The sequence below is a fragment of the Ciconia boyciana genome, chromosome 6, assembly GCF_034638445.1.
Source record: "Ciconia boyciana chromosome 6, ASM3463844v1, whole genome shotgun sequence".
NCBI lineage: Eukaryota > Metazoa > Chordata > Aves > Ciconiiformes > Ciconiidae > Ciconia > Ciconia boyciana.
In genome coordinates this window covers 46,988,298-47,002,721 of record NC_132939.1, presented here as the reverse complement: position 1 = coordinate 47,002,721, position 14,424 = coordinate 46,988,298, and the positions used below count along the sequence as shown (strand labels likewise).

Sequence of the window (14,424 nt, the reverse complement as noted above, 5' to 3'; positions counted from 1 at the left end):
CCCCCGCCCCCGCCCCCGCCGGTCGGCAGCTCCCGGAGCCGGCCGCGCCGCGCCTCGCCTCGCAACCAGCCCGAATCTGGCTGCCGGCAGCCCAGCCCTCAACAGCCGTCCCGGACACCGCACCGCCGCGCGCGGCCCGCTGGGACTTGTAGTCCGGTGCCGGTGGCAGCGCGGGGTGCGGGGCACGCCGGTACTCGTAGTGCGCCAGTGGGGAAACGCCGGGCTGGGCCGCGGCGGGGAGACTACCTGTCCCGGCGTGCCCTGCGCGGCAGCCGCCCTTCCTGTCCTCCGCTGCCGTGCCCTGCCGGTGGCGGTGCCTGGCGCGGGAGAGGAGGCGCGGGGAGGTACGCGGGACCGGGGGGCGGCGGGGCCGGGAGGTGGGACCGGGACCGGGATCAGGATCAGGGGGCAGGGGCAGGGGCGGAGGCGGGGGCGGTGATGGTGATGGTGATTCCCCTGAGGCAGCCGCTCCCCTGAGGCAGCCGCGCGGTGCCGTTGCAGATGAGCAGGGCGAGGGCGGACGAGGAGGAGTACTGGCACAGCTCCAAGTTCCGGGCCTTCACCTTCGACGATGAGGATGACGAGCTCTCGCAGGTAGGGCCCGACCCCGGGTCTGCCGGGGCGCCGCGGCCCGGCGTGAGACCCCCCCCGGGCAGGGCCCCCCGTGGCCGCCTCAGCCCAGGCCTCGGCCCCGCGCTTCGCTGAGGGTCTGTGCGTCATGGGTGGGGTGGATGCTCGCCTCCTGCCCTGTGTGGAGGCCACCAAGGGGTCCCGTCTCGCCCCCCACGGTAGCCAATCCGCAGTCTCATTAGGACCGTTGGTTCCTCACGCGTACACCAAACTGCAGCTCCTGCTGGTTGAGCTGTCATCGTCTGTGTAGGTGTCAGTGGCCTTTGGATTCCCAGTGGTGAAGAAGGGCTGCTGTGTCTGTTGAACACCTACAGGTGTAAAATATCTCCTCCAGAAGAGGCAGTGGAAGCTGAAGAAGCTGTATTCAAAGCTCTGAGACTGATTGTTTGAAGGTAATAGGAAACAAAGTGCACTCTGCAACACTGTCGGTCTTTATACAAGCTCTTTCTTTTGTCCATAGCTGAAGGAATCCAAACGGGCAGTGAATAGCCTTCGGGATATCGTCGATGATGATGATGATGATGATGACCTTGAGAGGGTCAGCTGGAGTGGAGAACCTGTGGGAAGTAAGTGCAGAAGTACTGCAAGTTATCCTTGAGACAGAGGGAGTTTGAAATTACTGCTTAAGTCACGTCATTTAGTCGAGGTCAGGAGCACTACTTGCTATCTAATCCTGCATATCTAATCTAATTCTAGTCTCCTCAGGTCACATTGTGAGCCACTTGATTTACCTGTGTGGATCCACTGAAAAGAGAGCAAGCAGAAGCCCAAATTACTTTAAAGGAGTGCAGACAAGTGGAGGGAATTCACTGTGTTTTTCCCAGTACGTAGCCCAGCTTAGAGCAGATAGTTTGGAGGTTATGGATTGATATTCATCATGCTCAGCTGGCCTGCAGGATTCTAGGTGGTCATTTCCTTCACACTGCTGCCTGAAATGGCACCATTTGAAGTTCTCTGTGCTTTGTCCCCACAGCACTTTAAGGAGATATTCCAAGGTTTAGTGTGTGTTTGCAGACTGACTCTTATGCTTGAAGTTTGAAAGGGAATTGTAAGCATTAAGCAAATGTGTTTCTAGTGATGATGGGAGCGACCTCATGACCCACACACGATGCTGTCTGCTGCGCTTTGAAGTTCATGACCCACAGAATATGTGGCACTTGCTAGCCAGTGCCAAACAGTGAAAATTTACATTTGGATCACCCAGAGGACCTTCAAAGAGTCTGTTCTTCTTGTCCTATGCTGTAACTCCTCCCTCTGGTTCAGGCCATTTCTTTTCCCACACCAGGTCTCTACCTATCGGCTTTTTTGCTCTATCATCCTGTCCTAAAATGTGTCTGTTGTGCAGCTGCATGAAAAGAAGGGAAAACTGTCTCGAACAAGCAGGAGAGAGACATATGTATTGTTGCCAGCAGCATATGCACATTGATAGCTGTTTTGTCTGTGTGGGGAGGAAAACTATCTTAGTTTTCCAGCGTTCAGGAAGGTGTGCTCTTATGCTTCCGTAATTTCAGGTGAGCCTGGATTCTCTGTCTTGCTCTGTACCTTTAGAGCAAGGATTATGCTTTACCCCATGCAACAACATATAAATGTTGGGTTGTCTATGCATTTTTTTTTTAATGTAAGCCATAACCAGCTGTATAACATTGCCGAAATCAACCATTTCTGGAAGACAATGTGTAACTGTTTAACAAGCAGTGTTACATGAGATTGGGATTCTGTGCACTGCATCTACTTAGTGCTGAGGGTCAAAGTTATCAGGATGTGCTAGTGCAGGACTGACCAGGACACGCTTGGTAACATTCCTGCCGTGCCATAAGATCATTCTTTACAGACTGGTTTTCTCTTTCTCTGTTATAAATGACCTCTGTCTTCATATAGGTATCTCCTGGTCAATCAAAGAGACAGCCTCCAGCAGCAGTAGCTCGCTGGAGGGCCGAGACTCCAGCCTACAGAAGGGCTCTTCCTCTTATGCTGCTTTTCCCAAACAAGTTTCCTCCTACTCCCTAAGCAGCCTATTCAAAGGTGAGGTTCCTCATATACAATATGGACAAATGGGTTTTCCCTCAAGAGTATCAAGGAGCAATTGTGTTGTCTTATGTAAATAGTTTCTCTTCAATGTATTGCAAAACAGGGAAGCTCCCATCTCTCCTCAGTGTGGGAATGTATCTCTCACTGGCCAGAAATTGGAGACTGTCTTGTGCAGAAGATCACATGCTCTTGTGGTATGGGAGGGGGCTTTGGAGATTATAGCTTCTCAAAAGCCAGGTTCCATACAACAGCAAGGTAGAGCACAGCACTGTACAGCAATCTGTTTGCATGGTAGAAAGGAGCAGGCTACAAAGGGACTGGCTTGACCCATGTGGCCCACATCTTCAGTACTGTAGAGAGGACAGGTTGATTATCCTTTGTTTGGAGCTCAGCTGGCTGCTGTTGATGTTATAGTTGGTTCAGCAAACACATGGTAGCAGCAGTGGTAGCACAGCTGATGATGTGGGGAACTGCATAGCAGGCCATGGGGAGACTTACACAGCTTGCAAGAGTTCAGTTCTGTTGTCTCACAGCCAGACAACAAACCAGCTTTTACGTTGTGTCTCTCTGGGGCGGTTTTTTATTCTCAACTTTGATAATAGAGTGATAATGAAAGGCATCCAAATCACAGCCCTGGTGAACGAAGCTGTCCCTGTTGCCATGGCCTAAGCAGTGCTGTGTGCTTGAGCCTCTGCTCTGCAGGTAGATGAGTGAATTCAGGCTCTCTAACCTCTCCTGGCCTCAGCAGCAACAGGGCAGATAGGGCCAGGGTGTGATATGGTTTGTGATGCCACAGACAATTTCAAAGCCTTAGGCTGCAAGCAGGTGAGCCCCAGCTATGCCGGTGTAGTGTGAATCACTATACAGAGTGGCTTGTTCTACAGTGGCGTAGCTGCAGCGCACTGGCTTGCAGTCTAGGCTTGTGTTCCCTCTGCAAGAGATGTTGCTGATGAAGAGACAGTCTCTCATGAGTGTTTGTTTTGATTTCAGGACGAAACAAACTTCCAAGTTTCCAGTCCTTTTCAGATGGTAAGTTTTGAATCCCTGCCTTACTTTGGGAGGGGTGCAGATTTATGTAAACCAAAACATTTCCAAAAAAAAGGGAACTGTCATCTTCCTTATATTGCAGAAAGGGAAAATGAATCATGGGTTGTCTGAAAGTCATTCAGCAAAAAAGCGAAAGAGTTGGCATGATGGTTTGGGGTAATCTGCTTATGTACAACTGACAACTGTTGGGTTTAGAGCAACTTTGTATTGCCATTTGGTGCTTGAGTTTGGGTCTTCTGCCATGAAAACCAAGAAAACGGCAGTTTTGGAAGTGGTTGTGAATCAGGATTTTGATGTGCTACTCAGCTTTGCCTTTCCCTCTCAGCCCTCTCTGACATGGGAGTTAAAAACTACGCCCCAGAGCTGCGCAGACCGAAAGCCGAGTACAAGGTGAGCAGCCTGTGTTTGTAGTGTGCTGAGATCAGAGTACCGCCAGGAGAACTTCCTACTCTGTTGGTTTCATGGGAAGTGATTAATCGCTATTTCAGACAGCAGAGGGCAATGCAGGGAATAGGACAGGTAGCTGCAAAATGCAGCCTCACGGTAATTTAGGTGTTCTCTGCTTTTGCTCAGAACTAGGGAGCTTTGCTAGGGGTCTTAGTTACTCCTTCTCCTAATGAATGGCCCAGCAGTCTTTGTGAAAAGGATTTCTAAATAGTGCTTTGCCCGTAAGCTGCTTTCATGCTGGGTCAGATGAATTGGCATCACGTGTGCTTTTTAATTTTTTTAAATCTAAAGGCTTCTAAATTTCTTGTTCATGAATCACTGGGACAATACAGAGGGAGTTGCACAGAGGTGGAATCCTAGTTGGCAGGAATGTTCTTCTCCCAGATAGGCAGTGATAGGTGTTGCAGAACCTAGTGGATTTGGGGACTGGGTGGATTCCTCCTACTAGGTGTGAGGTTGTGGTTCCATGTCCCCATGTCCAGCCAGTAACAAGACCAAGCACATATTCCCAACAGATATAGACATGCACAATACTAACACAGCTGCCCACATGCATTAACACAGGCAGAAACCAATGCCCTTAGCAACAGACACATGCACACACAACACTCAGGCCTGATCCTGAGCCTCCTTTCTGTCTGACCAGGATTGAATTCCACTAGTGGAACATAAACACGTTCTATGGGTCTCTCCAATAGCTGGTCTTAGACATCCAGTTTGTTTTGTAGCTGAATCCCAGACCCCAGTCTCCTCCAGTTGCTGGCACCTGGACCCTTGAGCCCCTAGGGTTCATGGTTCCATTCTGGTTCCTGGTACTCAGACTGCTTATTCTACTCACTGGCTGGTTGAGCTTGAAGTTCACTAGCGTTCATACAAACACATATGCTTGGAATAGGGAGCCCACCCACACAGAAAGAGGGTTAAATATAGAATTTAATGAGAATATAAGGCAGACTGCAGTGATCCATTGCAGGGCTCAGTCAGGCACACTAACTAGCCACTTGTTTAAACTTGGCTGGTACCCTGTGGCCCCTTTCCCCTCTATTTTCCCATGCTTGTTCTTGCCCAGTTCATTCTGATCCCTCCCTTTCCCTGCTTTTTGTCTTTCCCGTAAACTTCCATAACAAACTTCACACATTTACACAACCCTCTTGAATCATCCCAGGATTCTCCTTCCCCTGCATCTCATACTAACTCCTGTGCCTCTTTAGGGCTGCATGGTGTTAGGGGAAAGTTTATTTGGTTTACTCATCTTGGAGGGTTTTACACAATGACCTAATCTGTCTCATTTGATGGTGGCAAGGAGCAGCCAAGTCAGTGTGCTCAGATTGCACTGATTAGGTTACTAGGTTTTCTCCACCTGTCCTTGGCCATCTGATCCTCACCAGGTTGGTGTGTTTATCTTGATTAGCCATTAATCACATAACCTAACAGGCAGCAGTTCCTGAAAGCACAGCAGGAGAAAAAAGTGTGCCCTGTTGTGTTCTGTGCCTGCAGAGGCAGTGAAGCAGTAAGGAGAAGGGTTGTGCAGCCCCTTAAAAGCAGGTAGGAGTATTGTAAGTGGGGTGGAACAAAGAAGGGAAAGTTAGTGGCAGCTTTGAGCCAATGTCCTGACAGTGACAGGCTGAGAAGTTGCCTGTGCCTAGAGGTACTGGAGGGAACCCTGGTGTTCAGGACATTTGACACTCAGCTATATATACATTGACTTGAGAGACTTGTGTGCAGTAGTCCCCTAATAGGACTGGGTCAGGCCTTTTTTTTCTTTAGATTGGGGCATTCAATAAATCTTCAGTGAATTTAAAATTCTATGTTCTCAGAGCTGGTTCTGGTTACTCCCTTTCTCTGGCTCTTTTGAGGCAGAAGGCTGAATTACAACCGCTGGCTTGAGTGCTTCCCAAAGACTTAGATGCCTTCTTGGAGTCTGAGTTCAGGAGTGGCCCATGCCACCGCCGCTTTTTATCCAGTGCTTCCAGATCGTAGTGTCTGCAGGTTGCAGGGGAAGAACTTTGGTCATTGCAGCAGTGGTAGAATATTACCCTAAGATGGTCTCACTACAGGCTTCAGTGCTCTTGTCACATTGCACTAGTCCTGTGTGACTCTCCAGGCATTTGCCTGAGGTTGCTGTCCCTGTGTTCTCCACACTGCTGTGGAAGGCTCACCACCAGAAGTCTGTCTGAATTGTAACAAACTGACTCCTTCCCCCTCGGTTTTGGGTTTGTCAGTTTTGCATTTATTTTGTTTGTCCTTCTGAAAGCAACATTGGAGCTTTAATTTGCAAGGAGGACAACCTGCTGAAATTCTTCTTATAAAGGATATGATGATGGACCTTACTGAGGCAATAGAAAGACTCCGTGTTAACATCTGAGCCTCTAGCTTCCCTCCCCACCAGCATGCAGATTCTGAGGGCCCAGCATCTGCACCTGAACACTGTAGGAACACATCCTACTAACAACCCCCCTGGAGCAGCTGAATGATAAGTCTGAGAAGCTACACGTGGGCCATCACTCTGATCCAGCACAAGTGGAAAGTGGCTTGGGGACTGCTGGCTCAAGAGCTCTTTATTTTTCTTGTGGCAGGATTACAGCAGTGATTGGAGCCCCAAAGATACAGTCAGGCGAATGCAGAGGGGCAAGGTAAGGACTTTCCACTCCCACCTGCAAGAGATGGAGGGTGGGTGGTCCTAAACTGCTTTACACTTCCCTATGCTCCTGGCTGTTCCGGGAGCAGGGAGGGGATTCGTGTTGCTTGCAGCATCTAGCAGGGACAGTGCTCTGCCTGTCTGCTGCTTTGCCAGGTGGCAGTGCTGGGATCACACTAGCTCAGGAGCAGCAGGAGACCTTCAGGGTTTTGTTGTGGTGTTTACTTGAGTCATCCCCTCAGCTAGGCTCTGACAGGAGGTATCTGTACTTCTGTGTCCCTCTCTACCCTTTTCTGCTTCCTGGGGCTGGGTTTATGGAAAAACTCCAAGGGTGTGGGGCTTTACTTAACTTCTTAGTTGGTGGTAAATGGAGGGAGGAAGACAGAAGCAATCTTGGTTACACTGGAGCTGGAATCTTAGTCTCAGCTGCCTCCATTTGCAGTGAGCACAGAGAGAGCTTGTGGTTTTACTCTGCATGTGTCTCCTCAAAGGCTGAGGTGAACTAAAGGCTGAGGAAGGCCACAATTATGGGGTAAGAAGAAGGGAGGAAGAATCTTACAACTCTACTTTTCTATTCTCCTCTGTGGAAAGGGCCCTGCAGAGTTCCCTCCTCTTATGGTGTTCAGGGAAGTTTTGCCTTGTTACAAGGGTGTTTGTGCTGAATGTACAACATCTGCTGTCCTAGCCTGGGCAGTAATGAGGGCTAACTGCAACCACTGTGGACAGATTCCCAGGGGTCATGCAGCACGTGGTTTCAGCTAAATGAGAAGTTCTCCACTGGTTGGGAAGGCAGTTATTCATGTTGCTGAAGGGCTCATGGGGGAAGAATAGGTAGTACCTTGGGGGTTGGTTCAGCCTGGGGATTGTCTGATGTCCCATATGCCTACTTATAGCTCTTCTGTCTCCAGGTCTGCTCTCTAGAGAGATTTCGCTCCCTACAGGACAAGCTGGTGCTCTTGGATGAAGCTGTGGCAGGGCATGATGGGAATGTCATTACAGCTGTGAGTCCTGCTGGGGCCATACAGGGCTGGGACTCCCTGGGTGACCCTACAGAGGGTGCTTGTGTGAATGCAGTCAGTTGGCCACCTAATCTTGCAAGATGGGGGGTTGTTCTTTACTTAAAACCAAGAAGTTGCTGAAAAGTGTCAAAGCTTAAGTCTGGGAAGTCCCATATTCCTGCTGGCTTTCCTGCCACTCTGCAGAATTCATGTCAGGTTAATAACAAGGAACCTGATGCTTCAGCCTTACAGATCTTTGCAGAAACTTCTTGAAGGCCAAGGTTTAATCTGCTCATGGCAGCACAGAAGATTTGAGGGGCCTCTCCAGTTTATCTGGCTTCCAAAGCATCAGGCAGCAAATGGGACTGTGTCAGAGCTTCCCTCATCCAGGTCTTTTAAGTCCTTGGATCTCCTATGGAAAGGTTTTTCTTTGTAAATCTTGGTCTCACTTATCTAAGCTCCAGAGTAGGAGCTTAGGCAGGCATCCAGGCAGCTGTGGCCCTGGCTCATGCTTGTCCTGTGTCTAGTGGGTAGCAGAATTCAGTTCAGTGCTGTAAGAGCTGTATCTTCAGAGGCCCTTTGCAAAAGCTTCCCCAGGCCTTTGACCAGTTTGCTGTCTGTCTGTCTTAATTTTGGTGAAGACTGATCTGGTCAGCTGAGAGCTGCCTCTCTGTGCTCACAGGTCCTGATATTCCTGAAACGGACACTAAGGAGAGGTAAGTGTGACTGGGGCCAGGGTTTCTATAGTGTGTTAAGGGCAGAGAGGCTAGTTCTCTCACTGGGTGCAAGTCACAATGAGAGCATCTGGGGTATTGCTACTTTACCAAGCATGAAATATTTTTGCAGTGAGTGTAACGTGGGAGGGGGGATGGTGATGTCCACGAAGGCCCCAGAGAGGAGCTTTACGCAGTGGTAGGTGGTAGTGGTGATGGGGTGAATGCAAATTAATCTGTAGGGGTAGCACACTGCTGTGAATTCAGCTGGAAGCCTAGTGAACAGGCTCTTCTTCTGTGCTCTAGCCTCCAAGACTGTGCTTTGAGATGGGATAAGGTTGTTGAATCCTGCCAATGGCTTGCAACTCCACGCACCACGCTTAGCCCCCTCTGGCTTGGTAGTGCTAACTTACTTTACCCACCTGTACATATCTCTCTCTCCTATAGAGATCTTGTTTCGGGAGCTGGAGGTGCGGCAGGTGGCCTTGTGTCATCTGATCAATTTCCTCAAAGAGACGGGTGAGCAGAAGTTGCTTCTGGATCTGCTCAGGTAAGCCTCTTGCCCAGCCTTGTGGCGGGGCTGAGCACGCTACTAGGAACCTGCCTCCAAGTTAATGGTCGCTCATTCCCTTTTGCAGGTTCCTAGACAGGACTGAGGAAGTTGCTGTGAGTATTCCCAGGAGCAGAAGCTCCCTTTCCTCAGTGAAGAGGGAGTATAGTGGGCAGGGGGAGGCTGGCTGCAGGGTGTCTGGTAGGCAAGAGATTTGCCATCCCTATTTTGCCCTCTGGAGCCCTGTACCTCCCAAATCCATGAGAACAGACTGTGCTTCTTTTCCCTCTCCCTCCAGCTGTCCCAGTACCGGGAGCATTTGAACATCCAGGATGTAGAAAAAAGGAGGGAATTTCTGAAAGGCTGCATTGGGTAAGAAAAAATGTGAGAGGGTTGGAGGGATGTGGGTGCTTCACAGAAGGTGGTAGTAAAGAAAATTAGACCTCTGTCCCAGTGCCACAGCTTATGTAGTTTGAGAGTTGATGTTGGTTTTGCCTCAGTGGGAATGGGGTGTTGTGTACACAATGTAGACCAGAGAGGAAGAATTTGTGGTGATCACTAGTCCAGCAGCTTTTGCTGCTTACTTGGGGGCAAAGATGCTTCAGGGACCTTCTGATCATTGGCCCTTCAGGTTGTGAAGGATGAAAGCTTGGGTGCCTGAGCACTTGAGGAAATTGGTAGCATCAGCTTTAGGTTGTTCTGTGAGAGATGCCACATCATTTTTCCTTCTCTGGAGCCTGTCTAGGAGAGAGCCAGTTGGAGAGGGCAGCGGGGCAGGAGTTTGAGTTACCCACTGGTCATTCAGGCTGGGGAGAATGGGAGGTGTTCCCCACATCTCTGTCTGTGGGGAGCATGTTTGGTAGAGAAGAACATCCTTCTAAGTGTACTGTGTTAAGAGCTGCTGACAGTGCCTCCTTCCTCCATGTCTGGCCAGGCTGCCATTTTCAGCTGAGGATACCTCCCACATCCAAGACCATTATACTCTGTTGGAGCGACAGATCATTATTGAGGTATGAAATCTTCCCTGCTGGTCAGGAGATGACTGGAACTAGCTGCGAGATCTCTATCTGTCCCTAACTTATACCACTTTGGATCTAACCAGCCTGCCCTGGCTAGTGTAGTTTAACTGCTATCCAAGCTGCTGTACCAGGCACATGTGTGAAATACCAGACCTGAGGCTTCATGGCATGTTGAGGCTGTGCTTGTGAATTGCTATCACAACACTCTCCCCAGGTCTCTACCCTGCAGCTAGGTCAGGCAGTTGCCTTGGCTCATGTTCACCCTCTCTGTCTTCCTGTTTCCTCAGGCCCATGATCGGCACTTGGAGGCGGCTGGGCAGTCAGAGATATTTCGGAAATACCCTCGCAAGGCTTCAATTCTCAACATGCCACTAGTGACCACCCTCTTCTATTCCTGTTTCTACCACTACACAGAGGCTGAGGTGAGGATGATGTGGGAGAGGAGAAGGGTTACATCTCATCCCTGTAGCTGTCAATATGTGGGGTGGTTAAGCTGGGGCATGTTAAGGAAAGAACGGGAGGGAGGTCATATTTCATCCCGCAGAGAGACCTAGAGGAACCCAGCTCCCCTTGTCCATCTGGGACCAGTTTGGAATTTTCTTTTGTGCTCTAAGATGGGACATTCAACCTGGGATAGCCTGTCAGGGAGTTGCCTCCTAGAAACTGCTGTCTTTTACTTCTGAGCCAGAATTAGCCCTTAATCCCATGAGGCTGAGGTGTGTGATACTGGTCTTGGGAGTGCTGGAGGTGCACCAGTTCAGGATGTAGGGGAAACCAAACCAGAGGGCTAATGGGGTGGGATAGTTGCTCTCTTCTGCCAACTGTTTCCTCCTGTGGCACTGACATTTGCAAAAAGCAGTAAAAACTGCGGGAGATTCACCTTGTGCGAGGCAAATGCCTTACAACAGGTGTCTGAACCTCTCCTGTGGCCTGCCCTGCTGAGTTTGCACTGACTTGTCTGCTCTCTAGGGAACGTTCAGCAGCCCAACCAACTTGAAGAAGACATTTAAGGTACGTCAGTCTCCTGCTGTTGTGGCAGCACTAGCTGAAAATGCGGGCAGCCAAATTGTATTTAGCGAGGGGGCTGGGTAGGAGGAGTTTGAGGGGCTCAGCACTGAGATAGGGAGGGAGGCAGGCATGGCATCCTCCTTAGCAGGGCCATTCTGGAGGCTCAGAAAGGCAAGTGGGAGCCATGTGGAGGCTTTCACTGGGTGCACTCTGGCTGCAGCAGCGCTTGCAAATCCCCACCTCCTGCTCTCTGCAATGCTGGCCCTGGCCTCGGGCAGCATCTCACCTCCTTGCCTGGCTGTTGGGGTGGGTCCTGACAGGGCTGGGGACAGATGCCATTCCTGTCCAACCCACACAGGCCTTCTGAGCTGTGCTAGTGCTCTGACTGCAGCTTTCTGCCTTGCAGATTCCTGATAAGCAGTATGTGCTGACTGCCTTGGCTGCCCGTGCTAAGCTGCGAGCCTGGGATGATGTGGATGCCCTCTTCACCACCAAGGTGAGCTGCGGGAAGCCTTGCTGGGGACTTAATTCCAAGTACTGATATCTACTACTGATAGCTGGCTTGTTCTGGAGTTACTGGACAGACTGGTTTTATTTCAGCAGGGCCCAGCACCTCTGCTGCAGGGTGTTGCAATGCATTCCTCCTCTCCCTGCCTAAGACCTCTGCTGGCCCTGGCTTGGCTGCAGCAACAAGGTCAGAGAAGGGGGCTGCCCTTGTGCTCTGTTACCTAAGGGTTCGCAGCCAACCTGCGCCCAGCTACTGCATGAAGGGCTCTGCCAGTGGTTCATGTGGTGGCTGGTGGCATACGTTGCTGGCACTGGGGAAAAACATTTTCTTGTGGCTGGAGGGATTGCCCTTTAGGAGTAACATAGGATTTGGCTCTCATTTCAGAACTGGTTGGGCTACACCAAGAAGAAGGCACCTATTGGCTTCCACCGGGTGGTGGAGATCTTGCAGAGGAACAATGCTCCTGTGCAGGTGAGCAAGGAACCCCTGCTTATGTCCTCCTGCTCTTTGTTGGGATTTGGGGTGTGAATGATTCCCCAAGTGAGCTGCTCCCTAGCTGGGAGTGGGAGAACAGCTTGCAAAGCTGGCTCTGCCAGGTGGGCGCAGCACTCAGCTGAGTGACCCATGCATCAACAGGAAACATAGGTGGTACTGGGGGCTGGGTCCTAGCTCCCCTGCAAGAGGGACAGCAGGCCTAGAGTTGTCTGGGAGCTCCCTCCCCACAGTGCATTGCCACCTTTGTTTGCTACATTAACTTTTCTTATGCTTAATCTGGCAGGCAATGGTTAACCTGATCCATAGGAACAAGGTAACCTAGGACTCTGAACTTTGTGAGCAAAGCTTTACTGCCTCTGCAGTCCGGAACAGTCTTGTCCTGCTCACTTGTTGCCTTAGGAAGGAAGGGGTCAAGTCTGTGTGACCGGTGACCGAGAAAGGTTTTGTGACTGGGGTGAGAGAATGAGGCAGGAGATACCTGCAGAAGGGAGCTGAGACACTTCCTTCCCTTGCAGGTGCTGCAGGAGTATGTGCGTCTGGTGGAGGATGTGGAGACACGGTTGAACCTCGCCACCAAGTACAAGTGCCATGATGTTGTCATTGAGGTAGGTCCCTGCTGTGAGTGTGAAGAGATGGGACAAGAGCCTCCTTTTTCTCCCAAGCTTTCCCGTGCTCTGCCATGTGCCACTGCTGTCATGTGCCTGGTGGGGTTTGTTTATCCCAGTGGCCTGGGAGCAGTGATACGGTTCTCAGTGGAAGCCAAGTGGGCCAGGAGAGTGGCTCCTAGTGTTTGTGCTGTGGAATTGTGCTGTGGTGGGAAGTTGAGGGGGGACTGAAGAGTTGCCCTGCCTCATCTACAGGGCACCATCTAACTGTGGAAGTGTCCTCTTCACTCAGCTGGGTGCTGGTTTTCCTGTTTATTTAGACGTACAGGGATCTAAAGGATCGCATCCAGCTGACAGCATATAAATGCAAGGTGGAGCGAGGCTCTGCAGAAGAAGAGAAGATAAACAGCATTCTCAATAACGTGGTAAGAAACGCCTACTTTTTCTTCCAGAGACTCCCATCAGATATGGCCATAGATTAGGTGTAAGAGCATGGCTGTCCTACATAGTTTTTATCCCTTCTGGGAAGCTAATCTTATGTTTGGGGTTGCATTCAGTGTAGGAATGGAGGGTGAAACTGATAGAAACAGCACCCTGTGGCCATAGTTGTCCTTGTCAGGGATTAGGACTCACTAACTTGGCCCCTGAGAGGTATGTGTTCAGCACTGATGTTAGCCATGTCTCGTTCTCTCTTTTAGCAAATCCGATGGAAGAACTGAGCACCTGTGAAGCAGCCTGCTTGGCCATTGCCTTGCCAGTGAAAGAGGAAACTGCAAAACCCAGTCCAGTGCCAACAGACCAACTCTGTTACTACTCATTGCATGATCAACGTTTGTCAGTGACAGTGGGTGCCTGTGGCTTGTGGGACAGTGGCATTCAGGCTGGTTGAAGGCAGCTTCTCCAATGTAGCCAGCGAAAACATGGTACTGATCCACCAGGGCTGATTCTTTTTGGAATCTGATTCTCTTTGACTTGGCTGTAAGCCAGGCATCGCTTTTGTTTATGGCGGGAGGTTGCTGGGCACAGCAAGGTTATGTTTGCTCTGGGTGGTGCCTGGGCTTATCCTCACAAGAGGAACAGGTCAGTCACGCTCCTGGGTCTCTCCACCAGACATTGCTGACCGGTCCCTGTAACACTTGAGCTGGCTTGGGCATCACTAGTCATGGCTGTGGCTGGAATAAAGCCTACTGGAGTGTGTTCTCCCTGCATCAAAGACTGTGTTGGGGGAAAGGACCAGCTGCACCTTGAAGCTTTTTTTTGTTTGTTTGTTTATTCTGGCTCACCCCAGGAAAAGACATGTTGTATGAACTCCTGCAGGGAGCCAGGACAGCAGCCTCTGTCAGTATCCTTGTGCTGGCACTCTGCAGCTCTTGGAGGATCCCTTTATCGGGGAAGAACAGGCACCTGGTGTGGAGCTGGTCAGAGCTCTGCTGGGTTGGATGGAGAGCAAGGAGGGACCCCTCTCAGTTGGCACAAACCTGCTGGCCCAGCAGCTCTTTTCTCTGAGAGTGTTATGCCAGGAAGGATTGAATTGCACTTTCTCAGAAACACAACTCCTCAGGCAACTGCTGGCTTCATCCTTCCAGACCTCACTTCAATTCCTTAAATAAAGCTGTCTCTTTCTCCTTGGGCTGTTTATTTCCTTCCCACACTGAGCACTTTGTCACTCTGTGTCCTAACCTGAGCAACACTCCCACAAAGTGAGTATGCAGGGTGTTTTCTCATGGAGTGGCTTTGC

The 14,424-nt window shown here is 50.5% G+C and overlaps 1 protein-coding gene across 1 annotated transcript; it reads left to right on the top strand.

Moving 5' to 3' along the window:
* The first annotated feature begins 46 nt into the window (after positions 1–46).
* On the top strand, positions 47–14,316 carry VIPAS39 (VPS33B interacting protein, apical-basolateral polarity regulator, spe-39 homolog). The gene is made up of 20 exons (XM_072864474.1): positions 47–344; positions 502–594; positions 1,091–1,196; positions 2,509–2,652; positions 3,649–3,687; positions 4,031–4,095; positions 6,729–6,785; positions 7,699–7,791; positions 8,471–8,504; positions 8,949–9,051; positions 9,140–9,167; positions 9,350–9,423; positions 9,986–10,061; positions 10,358–10,492; positions 11,040–11,081; positions 11,485–11,574; positions 11,971–12,057; positions 12,597–12,686; positions 13,007–13,111; positions 13,385–14,316. Exons 2-20 carry the CDS (start codon positions 502–504, stop codon positions 13,403–13,405), a joined length of 1,482 nt encoding a protein of 493 aa, XP_072720575.1. The 5' UTR covers positions 47–344; the 3' UTR covers positions 13,406–14,316.
* The last annotated feature ends 108 nt before the right edge of the window (positions 14,317–14,424 follow it).

Coding starts and splice junctions, on each gene's coding strand:
- VIPAS39 (XM_072864474.1), top strand. CDS start 502: ATGAGCAGGGCGAGGGCGGACGAGGAGGAGTACTGGCACAGCTCCAAG. Junction 9,424..9,985: donor TTTCTGAAAGGCTGCATTGG/GTAAGAAAAAAT, acceptor ATGTCTGGCCAG/GCTGCCATTTTCAGCTGAGG. Junction 10,493..11,039: donor ACCACTACACAGAGGCTGAG/GTGAGGATGATG, acceptor TCTGCTCTCTAG/GGAACGTTCAGCAGCCCAAC.